We start from the raw sequence: 18,824 nt of genomic DNA, 5'->3' as shown, positions 1-18,824 counted from the left end.
GCTATGTAGCGGAGCTGTGAGGACGCGTCTGGCTGGAGCTCCGATAATCCTGACCTGAATTCCCTGCTAATACTCACCGGAGGGGGTTTTCCGATCCACCGCTGTGTTCCCCTGGGTGCCTGGAGGTGCCCGGCTTCGGAGGGGCTGCGCGGGCGGCTTCGGTCGGGTGGACTCCGGGGGTGCCTGGACGGAGGACGGAGCTGCTGGAGGCGGCGGCCATTTTCACTGCCACGCGCGCTGACGGCGGAAGGCGCGAAGCTGATCCTGCTGCACAGGGGAGAGCTGGCTGATCTCCGGTGCAGCTCTTCAAGGTACGGGGCGGGAGTCTCACGGTGTGTGCCCTAAGAAACGGGCCCCGGGCTCCCTCTCATCAGTGCCACATAACGCTTTATAGCGCTAACTGTCCCTGGCGCATATTACTCTGGAACTTCTCCCCCACTCCATTACTTGTATGGTGGATGTGGATTTGCTATATTCTGACTACAGTATATACTACAGCTGCCTGGGTGTATTCCTGAGAATTAATACAGATACTAAGCTCATATTATTCGCTGCTGGATCTACTTCCTGGATTCCTCTCCCTCCTGAGAGTACATTGGGCTGGTTTATAATCTACCATTAACCCTGTGGTGCACGGCTGAGAGGGCCATATAGGCTGTTTGTGTATTGTGCCACAGTATTACATTGCTCGGGCAGAACCTGTACGCTATCAAAATACTAAGCGATCCTCATTATGTCATCCGCACATCGCACCAAAAATCTAAGTGCTGCTGAAAAACTCAAAAAATTTACACGATCTGATCCTCCTGATAATCTACGTTCAAAAAAGAATAATACTTCTCCTATGGGGAAATCTGAGACCCAGGTACAAAATCGTGCCCCCGAGGATGAGGGGGACGGAGATCAGGAGGACTTAACTCTGAGACAGGCATCTGAACAACTGATGCAAGCTATATCACTGACTAGAACCTCTCTGACTGGGAAGATAGAGGAGGTGCACTCTGAGGTGGGGCGCCTTCGCCAAGATATGCAGTCTATGAAGGGCCGTATTACAGAGGTTGAAACACGGGTGTCTCGCCTGGAAGACAACTCTGCACCTATGGAAGCTAAATTGACAAAAGTGGCTGGCTCCATGAATGCTTGGAGGCAGAAGGCGGATGATTTGGAAAACAGACTACGCCGAAATAACATCCGTATTATAGGCCTACCGGAGCGCTCAGAAGGCCAACAACCTGAAAAATTCTTGGAGGGCTGGCTCAGAGATATTTTGGGAGATGAATTCTCCCCTACATTTGCCGTGGAAAGGGCCCACAGGGTCCCAACAAAAGCTCCTCCCCCTGGCGCTCCGCCAAGGCCCTTCTTGGCCCGCCTTCTTAATTCCAGAGACAGAGATATGGCTCTTCGTATGGCGAGGCAAAAAAGCCCTATTAAATTTAACAGCGCTACTGTCTCGATATTCCCAGACTTTTCTATGGAATTACAAAAACAACGGTCTCAGTTCATGGAGATAAAGAAACGACTAAGAGAGGAAAATGTCGTGTATTCAATGCTTTATCCTGCTAGACTCAGGGTCGTGTATAAAGGTTCTACTTCCTTTTTTAGCACCCCGGCGGACGCTGAAGAGTGGCTACGGTCATGTGTGGGAGTGGACAGGGGAGGAGAGAAATCCTAAGTTGGCTGCTGTTTATATTTGCATGGATCTACAAAAAGAGGAGCCCTCTTGTCGGGCAGATTTTCTAGTTTCTTTCTTTCAAGATCCTGGAACTCTATCACCGGTTTTTCCTTGTTGATGAGAGGAGCCCTTTTGCCAGCGCCCTAGGAAACAACTTTACCGAACTCTGTGTTCAGAGATGGTATCCCCTTTTTTGGTCTGGGTTATGCGGAGCACGGTTTTTTGCTCCCTTAAGAAGCATTATTTGATCTTCAATGTTTTGGTTTTGTTCATTGTTAGTTGTATAGACATTACTGCCATGTTTTTCTTCATCACCTGCGTGACGGACACTCGACGTGATACTATATTTTCTAAGCTGATGAGATATGGCGTCTGAAGTAACATGCATATCCTGGAATGTGAGAGGTTTAGGGTCGCCTCGTAAGAGAGTTAAAGTATTTTCTCAGATAAGACGTTATCGCCCTCATGTAGTAGCTTTAGTTGAAACACACCTGACTAGAGACTCGTCCCGTTATATGCAGAAACCTTGGGTACAATGGTCTGTGCACGCATTCCACACTAGCTATTCTAGAGGGGTATCTTTGTTAATCCATAAGGATATTAGATGGGAAGTCAGAGAAGTTCGGAGGGATCCGGAAGGTCGTTTTGTGTTTGTGTATGCGAATATGAATTCAGAGGAGTATGTCATAATGTGTATATATAACCCTCCTCCTGCTAATATGTCGGTTGTCAAGAAGGCGGTCGACTTTGCCTTGAACTATCCAGATGCGCATGTTCTCTGTATGGGAGATTTCAATATGTTAATGAATGAAGGTATGGATAGACTTCGACTGGATGGGGGGACTACGGATGTGGGTTCTTCACCATCTCGATTATCAATATTCATGGAAGGTACTGGCTGGTTAGATCTTTGGAGAATGCATCATCCCGACATAAGGGAATATACTTGTCATTCGTCTGTCAGACGTACTTTGTCTCGCTTGGACTATGTATTCGGCTCCAGTAACCTGGCGGTACGGGTGGGAGAGGTGTGTCATGGGAATAGAGGAATTTCAGATCACAGTCCAGTGATCCTTAAACTTAAATTGGGTCGGGTGAGGAACATTATAACGTGGAAAGTAAATCCATTCTGGTTGAAGTTAATAGGCCCGGAAGACCGGACTGTTGACCAACTGGACTGTTTTATTGCATCCCACCCTATGCCGCAAAATCTTAATATTCTCTGGGACGCCCTTAAGGCATACCTAAGGGGTTGTTTGTCTTCTACCATCTCGTATATTAAGCGACAGACCTCAAAGGAAGACGATGACATGGACGAGCGACTGAGAGTCTCGGAGGCGGCCTATATAGCTAACCAGACGAATGAGAACAGAATGGAGTGGTTACACTTACACAGACTCCATAGTCAATATACTGACACTAAATCTAAGCGCAAACTATTTTTTACTAGACAGACATACTTTGAACTGGGAAATCAGTCCAGTAAACTCCTAGCATACATGGTACGCCAGCACAACACATCCAATACCATACTTAAAATCCGGAAATCAGACGACTCTGTAGTAACCTCGACAGATGACATACTCCACTGCTTTTGTGATTTTTATAAAGAATTGTATAGTTCCAAGGGAGACTCTGATACCTCGGAGTGTCTAAGATATTTATCAGACCTAGTGTTCCCCGCATTGAATGCTGCACAACAAGCCTTTCTAGACGCTGACTTTACTCTTGATGAGGTGAACAAGGCTATAACTGACATGGCTTCTGGCAAGGCACCTGGTCCGGATGGCTTCCCTATAGAAATATATAGAAAATATAGAGATGCTCTGGTTCCAATTCTGCTCAAAGTATTTCAAGGGATTTGGGAGGGAGGTTCCTTGCCGGACTCTTATTACGAAGCAAATATTATAGTCTTAAAAAAGGAAGGGAAGGACCCCCTAGACTGCGGATCTTATCGTCCTATTTCATTAGTTAATGTGGACTACAAGATTTTCACTAAAATTCTAGCTACTAGATTGAACACGGTAATATTAGATATAATACATCCAGATCAGACAGGTTTTATGCCGGGTAAGAGTACCTCTATTAATATCAGGAGGGTTCAATCAATAGCTCAGTATAGTACGTTGGTCCCTGAGAATAAATGGGCCATGGCCTCGCTGGACGCGGCTAAGGCATTTGACTCCCTTGAATGGCCTTTTCTGTCTGCATGTTTACAGAAATTTCAATTTGGTCCTAAATTCCAAAAATGGATAGCAGCACTATATTTGAAGCCAAGAGCTCGGATAATTATCAATAATTCTATCTCTGAATCCTTCTCCCTAAAGAGAGGGACTCGCCAGGGATGTCCTCTATCTCCGGCCTTGTTCGCCCTCGCAATGGAGGCATTGGCGATTCGTATGAGATCCTCCCCGTTGGTTAGGGGCATTAAGATAGCAGACCGCGTGGATACTGTCGGTTTGTATGCGGACGATATGGTTGTATTTCTTGACGAGGTGGAGGAGACCCTGCCTCACGTGATCACTACTATAGAGGGATTCAGTAGACGTTCCGGACTATATATTAACTGGGATAAATCTGCCTTGATGCCTCTCTGTCATGGCTCGGCTGCACACCTTAATACGCTCTCCCTATTGCCGGTTGTCACTAGTTTTAAATACCTAGGAATAATTATACCAAAAGATAGTAGACTGGATTTACAATTTAATATTCTCCCGTTACTGGAGTTCGCTAAACATAAATTTGCTATATGGAGTAAACTGCCTCTATCTGTCTCGGGCCGTATAAATTTGATAAAAATGATACTCCTCCCGAAGCTTAATTATTCCCTCCAACATAGCGCAGTACCGGTTCCTAAATCCTTTTTTGCTAGCTTAAACTCTTTAACTACATCCTTTATTTGGGGGAGGGCTAGACCCAAACTCAAATTATCCACTTTGCACAGATCTAAACAAATGGGAGGGGCGGCGTTGCCAGATTTTTTTTTATATTACTTGGCCGGACAACTTAGAGCTCTACGAAAATGGATGCCTGGGAGCGATTTACCAAACTCGGAAAACCACCTGGCTTATGCTGCCAAGATCAGCTGCCCGTTGGGTTTTCTGGAAATAAACAAACCCTCTGCCCCTAAGTTATTGCCGTTACTTCGGTTGGCAAGGTTGATTTGGCGACAAGTAAAAAAGGTGATCCGTTTTGACGGTATTGTAGCTGAAATGCCATTATGGGATAGTGAATACTTCCCGAGCTTACTGAATCACCCTTCCGCTCAATTCTGGACGTCACATGGTGTTTTGTCGCTCAATGATCTTTATGAACAGGGAATCCTAATGTCCTTTGAACAAATCCAACATAAGTATGATATACCGAGGCCTCAGTTCTTCCGATATCTTCAACTTAGATCGGCGATACAGTCACATTTTCGAAATGTGGAGGTGACAAAGGTAATATCCTCCTTCCCACTGATAGGGATTTTTAAGTCACAGGGACCCCGTGGTCTTATCTCTGCACTATATACTTATATGTTGTCCGTGGGTGCGGATGCTACTTTGTTGCCAATAGGGGAAAAGTGGAGGGTCCTGATACCTGACTTACAGGGTGAGGACTGGGAGATGGCCCTTGAGTCCCCAACCAAGGTGTCCCCCTCGGCTAACAATAAAATGATACAGTTATATATTCTACATCAATCATATCTAACCCCACTGAGACTGTTTAAAATTGGGCGGTCCGAATCTTCAGAATGTATTAGATGTCATATGGAGGAAGCGGATTTCATACACATGATATGGGAATGCCCTGTTATTATGTCTTATTGGAGAGAGGTGGTTTCGTTGTTGTCGTCCCTTGTACATATTCCTGTTCCCTTGACCCCATCAGTGTGTTTGTTTGGGATTCTGGAGGAGGAAATGTGGGGCCACCACGTCCAAATTTTTTTGAGGGAGACACTTTTTCTGGCAAGGAAATTGATTGCCTTGCGCTGGATGGGTACTTCGCATCCGTCCCTTAGGGCCTGGATAGAGTTGGTAAATTTGATTGTGCCGTATGAACGCACCCTATACCAGAACAGAGGTTGTTTAGAGAAATTCAATAAAATTTGGGACTTATGGAACTCGTCGTATCTCACCATGTCACCACGTAATTAAGGACCTAGATTTAGTATAGTAATGAGTTGGGAGATTGTACGATTCACGCTGAGTACTGAAACCGTTATACTAAGGTGATGGAGTTTGTTTTGTTTAGGCAGTAAGATAGGTTGAGTTTTAGGATTTTCAGTAATTGTGACATACCATTATATCTTAAATATGCTTAATCTGATTGGTGTATATAACATTATGTTAATGTATCTACCGTTATAATGTACCTACACTGACCTGGAAATATGTAAACTGTATGTACATGTGTATTAAGCGTTTAAATAAACGAATTTAAAAAAAAAAAAATAATGTTCTCCTATAATTCACAATGACAGGCACAGGGGTCTTCTGCAGGCCCACGGCCGTTATGACTACCTATTTAACAGCGAGTGTTAAAGGGGTTTTCCCAAGAACAAAAGCACAGGAACATTTTATTTTTATTTTTTTTTTTTAAACACATCCAATTGTGGAAGTTATTATTATTCCAAGATCTATTGATTAAAAACAACTTTTTTTTTTCTGTGGGAAAACTCCTTTAAATGATGCCATCAGCGATTGGCAGTGGCATTTCACTAGTTAACAGCCAGGGGTGAATCTCAGATCCACTCATGGCTGTTAGAGGCACTTGGAGGCTGATTAAATCAGCCATCAAGTACAGGGAAAGATGCAGGCTCAGAGACGGAGCCTGCATCAAAGGCAGGGACACAACCTGTGACGTACCTATGCGTCAAAGATTGTGAAGGGGGTTAAAAGGACTTTCCAGTAAAAAAAAAAAAAAAAATGCATGTATTTTTTTTTTTTTTAAATTGTTGAAATAACAAAAAACATATTGCTTAGCATTTATTACTTACCTTTGGCCACTTATCAGTACCAACTTTGTGATCATAACGAACTTTGCCGCCTCTGGCATCTGTAAACTCCAAGTAGTCATATCTGCACATACATATAAAACTCATTTGTTAAGGCTAGTATCCACAAAGAAGCTATGAATTCCGTGTGTAAAAAGCACAAATCAATTATTGATAATTAAAATTGATCGCTCATAAATAAATCATTATAGCTTGAAGAGTTCATGAATGTACATTTTCATTTTCCTATCCAAACTAGTGGAGGCGTATGGTAAATTTAATTAAATGTCCATACATTTTTTCAAACCACTCATTTGCACATGGTTTTAGAAATTGGGAAATGCAGTTATCTGTTATAAAAGATAATACTTCACGAGAATTACCTCTTTTCAGTTTCACACTTGTCATCGAATTCCACCTCAAAGTAAGTTGCCCCAGGGCATAGGAAGACTGTTGTATCACGGCAATTGTTCTCATAGTTGTGAGGCGATTCCATGTTCCAGGTCTGGATGACCACCGGTTGTTGCACCTGATTCCAACTTTCCATTTCAATCTATTCATGAAAAAAATAACACTATACTCCTGAGGTGTTCCAGGATTAAAATAAAAACATTATTGAATACATAAGAATGTACAATGCTTACATATCTGTTGTGATCCGGTGACCTTGGAGCCACATGAAACTTTCTCTGGAGTAGGTGGAAACTATACTGACCGCAGATCCTGAACTAACACCGCAACTAGAAGTAGCCGTGGGGTGTGCCTAACAAACCCTAGACACCTCGACACAGCCGGAGGACTAAATACCCCTATAGATGGAAATAGGAATACTACCTTGCCTCAGAGCAGAACCCCAAAGGATAGGCAGCCCCCACGAATATTGACTGTGAGCAGGAGAAGAAAAGACACACGCAGGCAGAAAACAAGATTTAGCAAAAGAGGCCACTCTAGCTAAATAGGAAAGGATAGGACAGAATACTAGGCGGTCAGTATTAAAACCCTTCAAAAAATATCCACAGCAGATAATACAAAAAATTCCACAATCTAACTAAAGACGTGGAATGAATATCTGCAACCCGAGAGAATCCAACAAGACTGAGAAAATACTGACACAATCTAAGCTGGACGAGAAAACACAAAAGAATCATGAAGCACACAGCATGTGTGCCACAGAAAAAAAAACAGACACTTATCTTTGCTGATTTGGCAGAAAGGCAGGAGGAACCAGGCAGAGGTCCAACACCTCCCAACAACAACTGGCAAGGACTAATGAATCCTGCACACCTAAATACCCCAGTCAGAACTGCAATCAGCAGAAACACCTGACCAGGACTGCAACTCAGGGACAACTGCATTACCACCTACCACCACCGGAGGGAACCCAAAAGCAGAATTCACAACACATATCCCATGAAAATTAAAGGGGTTTTTACTATGATAAAAAAATGTAGGGTACGAAGATAGCAAATTCAGATTCGCAACCAATTCCAAACATATTTGCTCAACTCTAGTGAAGGGTGCCTTTCTTACAGCCGACTATGAGAATGCCGCTGTCTACCTAGGATATATGGCTTCTCTGCATTCAAGTACAGATATCATCTGCAAATACGCGGCCAAAAGAGCAGAAGTCAGCAAGTGGACGTACTATCTGGATAGAAGCAGGCTACAAAACAATGATCAGGCTACACGGGCATGCCTGATCTAGAAAAGGGAAGCATTTCAGGAATTAAATTCTATTTGAAAATGGATTTTGATCTTTTCAATAAAATGGATTTCTTTTTATGCTCTGGAAACTTCCCGAAAAAATGTACAACAAAATTTGCATCTGTAGAAAATGGAATCCTCTGCAAAAACCTGTGGCTTATGCCCACAGCACCTACCTTGTTGGCACTTTCACCAGGATCACCACAAAGCTTCTTCATTAACTTGGTTAAATTGCTGAAACTCTGAAGTAGTAAACAGTGTGGAATATCAAGAGCGCAAAACTCCAACATGTATGTCATCTGTCAAAATCAAAAATTGTGTTAGGGAGTAAAACATTAAAAAGGTGGAATGCTTCGCCCTATGTGCCTTTTACTCACGAGCTGGCGTGTTGACATGGCAAACACAGAATTGTTCAGCTTTTCAATGATCATCTTCCCACTGCACTCGTTCAGTAAGGGTTCCAGTATAGTTTTGGTGTTTGTTAAGAAAAGATCAACATCTAAAAAAATACATCATAAAATTATCAGAATAAACAGATAGCAAAAAAGTCAATTTAGAAAGACTGCAATACTGCTTTATGAAGACAGCACTCCTTCTTAGAAAAAATATAGTGGTGTATTAGCCCATATGGGTTATCGCGATCAGTCCTGTCTGACAGGCGTCGCTAATCTAGGTCCAATGACTCCTCCCTTCTTGCGATGGAGTCCTCCTTCTCTTGCTTTGTCTGGATGACACGTCCTACGTCATCCATTGTTCCCCTTCACTCTCCAGCGCGGGGGGGCACTTCTCTCTGCATTCCCGAGGGCAGAGAAAAGTACTGTCCGGCAAATGCACAGGGAGAGGACAAAGCGCGCCGATGCATTACAGTACTTTGCTCTGGCAGAGAGAAATGCACCTGCGCAGAAGCGCAATGGGGAACACGGTGTATATGACGTAGGATGTGTCATCTACACGAAGCAGAGGAGGACGGCATCACAAGAAGACAGGAGGCACAGGATGAAGACCAGCAACACCCATCGGTCCATATCGCCTCATAGGGGAGTATAATAAAAGATGGGGTTTTTTTGTTTGTTTGTTTTTTGCCTTACAAAGAGAATTGGAGTCATATACACAGTATTTTGGAATGTTGTCACATGTGGCTGATGAATAAATTGAATTTTATTATTGAGACTGCATGAAACTAGGGGGAAAAAAAAATTATATATTTTTTTCTTTGTATACATCTAAAATTTGTAATACATGTATAATTTCTCTGTATTTTGTTATAGTGTAAAGGTATGCCAGAAAAAAAAAAATTTAGGTCAAGGTAGACTGATATGCTATTAAACGTCACACGAATTGTAGCATAACCATGATGCAAAGCTGTTCGTTGGAAGCTATAAGCAAAAAATGACCCATTGCTTTTTTTTGTGTGTTTTTTTTTACATTTTGGATATGCATTTTAATACGACTGTCTACATTAAAAAAAGAAAATTAGTAATCTTGCCATCATCACACTGGCCATCAGCTTTTTTTAGATTCTTATTTCCCGTCCTTTCAGGAACAGTTTTCAGCATAAATACATATCAGAGAAGAGTCCCAGTGACCAGTGTGAAAATTGCAAGAGTTCTCATTTTTAATACAGTGTGATATGGAAAAATAAAAAGAAATTGCCAAATAATTACTTTTAAAAAGGAGGGGAGTATGCTACCGGACAATGCTCAATCATAAGCAGGCAGCATCACATGGGGAAAGAAGAATACGCTGAAACAATAGCTTATAATAGGTGTCTCAGTGTGACACTTAGTGGCAGTCTGTAGTCACACACAGCTACTTAGTGAGAAGATCAAAGTGCCGGGACCAGAGCAGGAATAAGTCATTATATACACCTGTCATTTTATGGCAATTAGTGTGGGTGAGGGCAGCACAGCAGAGCTGAGCTTTGTCTCACTACAAACACGTCTGCTGCTCTCCTCTCACAGTCCTGTCAAGCTTTGCTGTATTCAACTCCCATTGCTGTGAGATGAAAGGTGTAATGACACTCTGCTTCTGCAGTTTGTCATGACATACAGATCTGCAGTGAGATCCGTGAGGAGGGCAGACTGTCATTACATGCCTCACAGAGGTAACCTGCTCCAAGCTATTGCGGGCGGGTTCTTTTTTCCCTTGTATGCTTATAACCGCATCATGAAGGGGAAGACGTACAGGCTCACAGGGAAAAATCGGGAAATGCCCAGTTGGGCTTAACATACATTATAACCTGCACTTTACAAGCTAATACCTCCACAACCAAGAGGAAAAATAAAAAGTGCAGTTTTATTTCAGCTTTGCAGCCACTATTTAATGATTAGGTAAGTTTAACATGCGCAAACTGGTAAAAAAAATCCTCCAACACAAAAACCTGATCTGAACAATAGGTAATTTTCTGATTATATCTTAATATGTATGTAGCAGTCCCTCATTGGTCAAATATGTATATCTATATGATTTGTCCCCACAGATTTAAAACAATATTCCCATAACACTGTTCTTCATACCATGATTGAGGGCAGTTATTGCACCAAAAACATGCCAGTTTTTAAACTTTTTGTATTGATTCACTTGATTTAATGTACTTTGATTTGGATTCAAAAAGTATCGTTTCTCCTTACGGAGAGTGACATGTTAAGCATGCCGAGATGAGGAGACTTAAGCCGCAATGCTCCTCTGGAACTGCAAATTGAGATTCTGGTTTGGTTTTTATCCTAAGTCAGGTGACAAGACTCGTTAAAGGGTCGACATTGACTGTTAGGATTGCTACTACCAATAGGTGGCTCTAGAGTTCTAGTCCTCTACCTCTCTGAAGAGACAATTTGCAATGTACTTTGAATAAAGGATTTTATTTTACCGGATGGGAAGTGCCGAACTTTTCCTCTCCAGTTTCCCACTTGCACCCCCACCCTCTTCTTTGATTCACAGCTCTGGCTTCATAGAGCTAGAAAAGGGTGGAGATAGATGGAAACCAAGCAGAAGGTTAGGTGTATTTAAATTATTGGCTCCACCACACCATGACGCACCGAGTGCCTGTAATTGGTTTGAATAGTGATTCTGGGCTAACAAAGTCCCTTTAAAAAAACCTTTATGCATAAGGGTGCTGTCATGGGTTCCAAAAAATCCCGTTACCGGTAAGTAACTAAGAATTTATCGATCACCCATTACCGCACCACGAGAGAATTACAGAGGAAAGTAAGATTTCAGGAGGAACCACAGCCTGGAGCACCCTTTTGAGCGAGAAGATCAAAGTGCCGGGACCAGAGCAGGAATAAGTCATTATATACACCTGTCATTTTATGGCAATTAGTGTGGGTGAGGGCAGCACAGCAGAGCTGAGCTTTGTCTCACTACAAACACGTCTGCTGCTCTCCTCTCACAGTCCTGTCAAGCTTTGCTGTATTCAACTCCCATTGCTGTGAGATGAAAGGTGTAATGACACTCTGCTTCTGCAGTTTGTCATGACATACAGATCTGCAGTGAGATCCGTGAGGAGGGCAGACTGTCATTACATGCCTCACAGAGGTAACCTGCACCAAGCTATTGCGGGCGGGTTCTTTTTTCCCTTGTATGCTTATAACCGCATCATGAAGGGGAAGACGTACAGGCTCACAGGGAAAAATCGGGAAATGCCCAGTTGGGCTTAACATACATTATAACCTGCACTTTACAAGCTAATACCTCCACAACCAAGAGGAAAAATAAAAAGTGCAGTTTTATTTCAGCTTTGCAGCCACTATTTAATGATTAGGTAAGTTTAACATGCGCAAACTGGTAAAAAAAATCCTCCAACACAAAAACCTGATCTGAACAATAGGTAATTTTCTGATTATATCTTAATATGTATGTAGCAGTCCCTCATTGGTCAAATATGTATATCTATATGATTTGTCCCCACAGATTTAAAACAATATTCCCATAACACTGTTCTTCATACCATGATTGAGGGCAGTTATTGCACCAAAAACATGCCAGTTTTTAAACTTTTTGTATTGATTCACTTGATTTAATGTACTTTGATTTGGATTCAAAAAGTATCGTTTCTCCTTACGGAGAGTGACATGTTAAGCATGCCGAGATGAGGAGACTTAAGCCGCAATGCTCCTCTGGAACTGCAAATTGAGATTCTGGTTTGGTTTTTATCCTAAGTCAGGTGACAAGACTCGTTAAAGGGTCGACATTGACTGTTAGGATTGCTACTACCAATAGGTGGCTCTAGAGTTCTAGTCCTCTTCCTCTCTGAAGAGACAATTTGCAATGTACTTTGAATAAAGGATTTTATTTTACCGGATGGGAAGTGCCGAACTTTTCCTCTCCAGTTTCCCACTTGCACCCCCACCCTCTTCTTTGATTCACAGCTCTGGCTTCATAGAGCTAGAAAAGGGTGGAGATAGATGGAAACCAAGCAGAAGGTTAGGTGTATTTAAATTATTGGCTCCACCACACCATGACGCACCGAGTGCCTGTAATTGGTTTGAATAGTGATTCTGGGCTAACAAAGTCCCTTTAAAAAAACCTTTATGTATAAGGGTGCTGTCATGGGTTCCAAAAAATCCCGTTACCGGTAAGTAACTAAGAATTTATCGATCACCCATTACCGCACCACGAGAGAATTACAGTAGAAAGTAAGATTTCAGGAGGAACCACAGCCTGGAGCACCCTTTTTCCAAAGGTGAGGTCAGAAGAGGAACCCATATCCAGATTATAATGCTAATATAAAGTGGAAGGTGAAGACTAGGTTTCTGCCTTACAGATCTGCTCGATTGAGATGTCCGATCTCTCCGGCTAGGAGGTTGCCGCGGCCTTGTAGAGTGAGCTTTCAGATCTTGCCACTTGCAGAATAAGCTAAAGAAATGGCCTCCCTAATCCACTTAGCTATTGTGCGTTTTGAAGCTTTAAGGGTACCGTCACACTCTGCAACTTTCCAACGATCACGACCAGCGATACGACCTGGCCGTGATCGTTGGAAAGTCGTTGTGTGGTCGCTGGAGAGCTGTCACACAGACAGCTCTCCAGCGACCAACGATGCCGAAGTCCCCGGGTAACCAGGGTAAACATCGGGTTACTAAGCGCAGGGCCGCGCTTAGTAACCCGATGTTTACCCTGGTTACCATTGTAAATGTAAAAAAAAAAAAACACATACTCACATTCCGGTGCCTGTCACGTCCCTGGGCGTCCGCTTCCCTGCACTCCTCCTGCATCCTATGTAAGCGCGGCCGTAAAGCAGAGCGGTGACGTCACCGCTGTGCTCTGATGTACGGCCGGCCGGCGCTGACACAGGATGCAGGAGGAGTGCAGGGAAGCGGACGCCCGGAGACGTGACAGGCACCGGAATGTGAGTATGTGTTTTTTTTTTTTTTACATTTACAATGGTAACCAGGGTAAACATCGGGTTACTAAGCGTGGCCCTGCGCTTAGTAACCCGATATTTACCCTGGTTACAGTGAAGACATCGCTGCATCGGAGTCACACACGCCGATGCAGCGATGTCAGCGGGTGATCCAGCGACGAAATAAAGTTTCAAACAATCTGCTACGACGTACGATTCTCAGCGGGGTCCCTGATCGCAGTAGCGTGTCAGACACAGCGAGATCGTAACTATATCGCTGGAACGTCACGGATCGTGCCGTCGTAGCGACCAAAGTGCCACTGTGAGAGGGTACCCTAAGCCTCTGGAGGAACACAAAGAACTAACCTCCTTCCAGGAGTCAGTAACAGACAGGTACTTCAGCAGACCTTCTAACATCTAGCGTTTGAAGCTTTTCTTCCTTCTGATTCTTAGTGCTAGAACAGAAAGGAGAAAGAACTATCTCCTGTAATCTATGAAACTGAGATGCTACTTTAGGTAGGTAGATAGGATGGATCAGGCTTCAAAACTACCCTGTCTTTCAGAAACTGAATGAATGGTGGAACTCTGGAACGTGCCAGAATGCCACTGACCCTTCGGGCAGATGTTAAGGCTACCAAAAGAACTGGAACTTTGACAGGTGCTAAATTAACTGGCTCGAATGGTAACTCTGTCACAAATGCTAAGATTAGGTTTAAATACCAGGGCACTACTCTTTCTTTTAATATGGGCCTGGATCTAGATGAAGCCATAATAAATCTAGATACCCAATAATTCCACGCTAGATCACAGTTATACTGGGCCCCCAGAGATGACACCTAGACTTTGAGGGTGTTGGTGGATAGGCCTAGTTCGAGGCATTTCCGCAGAAAACTCCATAATACAACCCACTGGAGCACCATCCTCAATCCTTGATCCCAAGGCTGTTAGAAATGTTGTCCATGTTCTGGCATAAATTCTGGTTGTGGACAACTTCCTACTTTGAACTTCGAAGAAGGGTGGATACAAGATTAACATTAACAGCACCCACTGAAATGCTTCGCCGTCAAATGAAGGTTGGTTACTTGTGGATGATAAATTGGTCCCCGAGAGAGGAGATTCGAAACCTCTTAAGAGGACCCACGGGTCGGTGAACGACACTTTCCTCAACCATAAGAACCACGGTCTTCTGGGCCAAAAGTGTGCGACTAATATAATCCTTGTTTTGTCTTCTCTGATCTTCCTTACCACCAGCGGGATCAGGGCTATTGGAGCAAAAGAGTACACGGGGTTGAACTTCCATGGAACTAAAAAGCCATCTACTCCCTGAGGACCTGGTCTGGGATTCAGAGAAGAGAAATTTTTAACCTTCCTGTTCAACCTGGTGGCAAAAGGTCTTTGTCCAGACAGCCCAACATCTACACTACCTGGCTTAAGATGGACTAATCTAACACTGACTCTCCTTGCCTTAGTTAATTGCAGCTTAAAAAGTCCGCTCTAATGGTCTCTTTTCCTCTAATGAGAAGAGCCGTCAAAGACAGGAGTTGACTTTCTGCTAGTTGGAATAAGCGGTCTGTCACCTCCATTAAGGTTCTGGATCGGGTTCCTGCTGGTGTTTTATGTAGGCCACTGTCAACAGATTGTCAGAGAGGATCCTGATATGATGACCCTGTAGGGACACAGTGAGTCTTCTTACTGCCAATTAAACTGCAAGCAATTCCTTCAAGTTTGATAGGATGAAAAACAAACAAACAAAAAACTCTCGTCCCCTGACCAAATCCCTTGGATTACTATGTTTTCTAGATGAGCCCCCTGGACAGAGTGATATCCAGCCACCAAGGGCGGGACTGCACTGATGACTGGAATAGCGTCATCCTTCCTTCTAGGTGTCCTCTAAGGGAAATGTTGTTTAACACATCCCGTTGTAAGGCTCTAGTATGGAATTGGGCCCACAGGACTAGCTGGATGCAAGGCGTTGGAGAAACTAGAAGGGACATAGCACTTCTAAGAGACATGGTGGGGAACTTCAGGGCCCTTAACACCGGGCGTTGGAAGTTTTCTATTTAACCGCCCGGGAGATGACAATCCTGCACCCGAGTCCAGCAGAAGACCTAGAAGTTACTGCACTTTTAGGGGCTCTAACCTTAATTTTTTAAGGTTCAATAGCCAGCTTAAGCATACTTAAGTGGACATTACTCCTTCTAGCCGAGTAGTGAAATGCCAGACCGAATTGCCTACTGCTAGAAAATCATCCAAATACGGGAGTCAATGCATTCTTTTCCCGGAGGAGGACCAGGACCTCTTCCACCACTTTGGTGAAGACATGAGGAGTAATTGCGAGGCCAAATGGGCTCTAAACTGGAAGTGACTGACTACTCACCCAATGACTACTGCAAGTCTGAGGTACTTTTGGTGTTCTACATGAATGGGCACATGGTAGCAACCATCCTCTAGATCTATAACTGCCATGAAGCAATCCGGGAAGAGTAATTTTATTGCAGATTTTACAGATTCCATCTTGAAAGTAATTATTCTTAGGAATTTATTGAGGCCCTCAAATGTATTATTGTCTTAAAGGAGCAGTCTGGTTTCTGAATTAGAAAGAGAGGGGAGTAAAACTCTCTCTCTCTTTTTCTAACAAGGAAAACATCAAATAGGACAGCTTTCTGCACCAGGTCTGAGACTTCTTCCTCTAAGGCCTGTTGTTCTGCTATTGAAGACCGAAATGGAGTTACCCGGATTCTATCAGGCAAAAAATCCAATTACTCCTTGATATTTCTTCCCAGGCTGGGAAGTACAAAAGCCAACCTCCAACCAAGGCTGGAAGTCATTGGCTCGTTTTTTTTAATCCTGGGAGGAGGTTCTGAATATGAAACCACTACCTTCCCTGTCCGCTGTCTTCCTTGTACCTTTAAGGAAGGTATCTGCTTTCTTGTTGAGGGGTCTTTTAAATTCCCCATTTCTTCAAAGGGGGTGAGATGTTCTTCTAGAAGACTTTGCAATGGCCGCATCCAGTTTTGGGGCTTTGTCCCAGTTTGACCACTAAGGCTCATTCCCTCTGTTTCAAGGCACGGATCTTTTAGTTTAAAGGAAATGACCTATTCCTCTTTTGGTCTTACCCTTTAAATAATGTCCTGATGGTACTAACTGCCTTTACAAGTTTGTCCATCTGTTCTATAGGGAAACAGAGATGACCTGTGTTATTGTCTGAAGAAGAGGCGGCTGATGAGGAGGATTCGGAGGAGTCGTCACTAGTGTTGAGCATTCCGATGCTGCAAGTATCGGGTATCGGCCGATACTTGCTGTATCGGAATTCCGATACCGGGATTCCGATACTCTTGTGGTATCGGGTATCGGGTATCGGAACAACATTAATGTTAAAATGTGTAAAATAGAGAATTAAAATAAAAAATATCGCTATACTCACCTGTCCGACGCAGCCGGGACCTCAGCGCAGGAACCGGCAGCGTTGTTTGTTTAAAATTCCCGCTTTTACTTGGTTACGCGAAGTCCCGGCTTGTGATTGGTCAGGGCGGCCATGTTGCCGGGCCGCGGACCAATCACAGCAAGCCGTGACGAAAATACGTCACGGCTTGCTGTGATTGGTCCGCGTCCCGGCAACATGGCCGCCATTAACCAATCACAAGCCGTGACGTCACGGGAGGCTGGAAACGCGCTCATTTTAAAAAGGGCGCGTGTCCAGCCTCCCGTGACGTCACGGCTTGTGATTGGTTGCGTCGCGGTCAACCAATCACAAGCCGGGAGGCTGGACACGCGCCCATTTCAAAATGAGCGCGTCCAGCCTCCCGGCTTGTGATTGGTTGATCGCGGCGCAACCAATCACAAGCCGTGACGTCACGGGAGGCTGGACACGCGCCCATTTCAAAATGAGCGCGTCCAGCCTCCCGGCTTGTGATTGGTTGATCGCGGCGCAACCAATCACAAGCCGTGACGTCACGGGAGGCTGGACACGCGCCCATTTTAAAATGAGCGCGTGTCCAGCCTCCCGTGACGTCCCGGCTTGTGATTGGTCAGGGCGGCCATATTGCCGGGACGCGGACCAATCACAGCAAGCCGTGACGTAATTTCGTCACGGCTTGCTGTGATTGGTCCGCGTCCCGGCAACATGGCCGACCTGACCAATCACAAGCCGGGAATTCACGTAACCAAGTAATAGCGCGATTTTTAAACAAACAACGCTGCCGGTTCCCTCGCTGAAGTCCCGGCTGCGTCGGAGAGGTGAGTATAGCGATATTTTTTATTTTAATTCTTTCTTTTACACATTTATATGGTTCCCAGGGCCTGAAGGAGAGTTTCCTCTCCTTCAGACCCTGGGAACCATCAGGGATACCGTCCGATACTTGAGTCCCATTGACTTGTATTGGTATCGGGTATCGGTATCGGATTGGATTCCGATACTGTGACGGTATCGGCCGATACTTTCCGATACCGATACTTTCAAGTATCGGACGGTATCGCTCAACACTAGTCGTCACCCTTATCTGAAACATCCAAACCATTAGACCTAGCCATTTTATTCTTTTTCCCTTTATGGACATCTTCCTGGAAAAGGGACTTCTAACTTTCACCCTAATGATTGAGTTGGGTGCAAAGCTAGGGGTTTCCTTCGCTACGGTCTGCTCTATACAAGTCTTTTTGGGTAGGAGTCAAGCAATAGATTTCTACAAAGTGCACACTCCTTGTACTTAGATTTTGCTGTACACATTTCTTTCCCTGGCAACAAAATTACAAAAAAAAACCCCAAAAAACGGGAAAGGTTATATCACTGAACGAACTTTCCCAAAGATCACTTACCAGTGTGAGGCAATTGAATGGTACCGGATTATGGGGGACACATCGCAGCCAAAAGACCATCGTGAGATGCTGAAGACTCATCCACTCTGCTGGAGCCCCCCCTGACTGAATTTGCCATTGCCTGCAGAACTCCATCTCTCACCAACATGGCCGCCACCATTACTGCTATGGAGTCTATGCCGTTCTGCTGAGGCCTCCCAACGAGCTGCTGCTACTCGGGTGCATCGACTCTCCTGAACTGGACAACAGGCAAGGAAGTGCTGATCCATGCTCTGATCGCCTCTAAAACGCTGAAGCAGCGCCTTTGCTTGCCCCACCAA

General features: G+C 44.1%; 1 protein-coding gene across 1 annotated transcript in view; it reads right to left on the bottom strand.

Moving 5' to 3' along the window:
• ZZEF1 (zinc finger ZZ-type and EF-hand domain containing 1) overlaps positions 1-18,824 on the bottom strand; it is a 289,900-nt gene that overhangs the window by 114,436 nt on the left and 156,640 nt on the right. The window contains exons 20-23 of the mRNA XM_077296491.1: positions 8,732-8,853; positions 8,531-8,653; positions 7,034-7,203; positions 6,654-6,735 (exon numbers count right to left, since the gene is read on the bottom strand). Of these exons, the coding sequence (XP_077152606.1) occupies positions 6,654-6,735; positions 7,034-7,203; positions 8,531-8,653; positions 8,732-8,853 (497 nt within the window). The remainder of the gene's footprint in view (positions 1-6,653; positions 6,736-7,033; positions 7,204-8,530; positions 8,654-8,731; positions 8,854-18,824) is intronic.

Source organism: Ranitomeya variabilis, chromosome 3, assembly GCF_051348905.1.
Source record: "Ranitomeya variabilis isolate aRanVar5 chromosome 3, aRanVar5.hap1, whole genome shotgun sequence".
NCBI classification, from domain to species: Eukaryota; Metazoa; Chordata; class Amphibia; order Anura; family Dendrobatidae; genus Ranitomeya; species Ranitomeya variabilis.
This window is presented reverse-complemented; position numbering and strand designations above follow the sequence as displayed.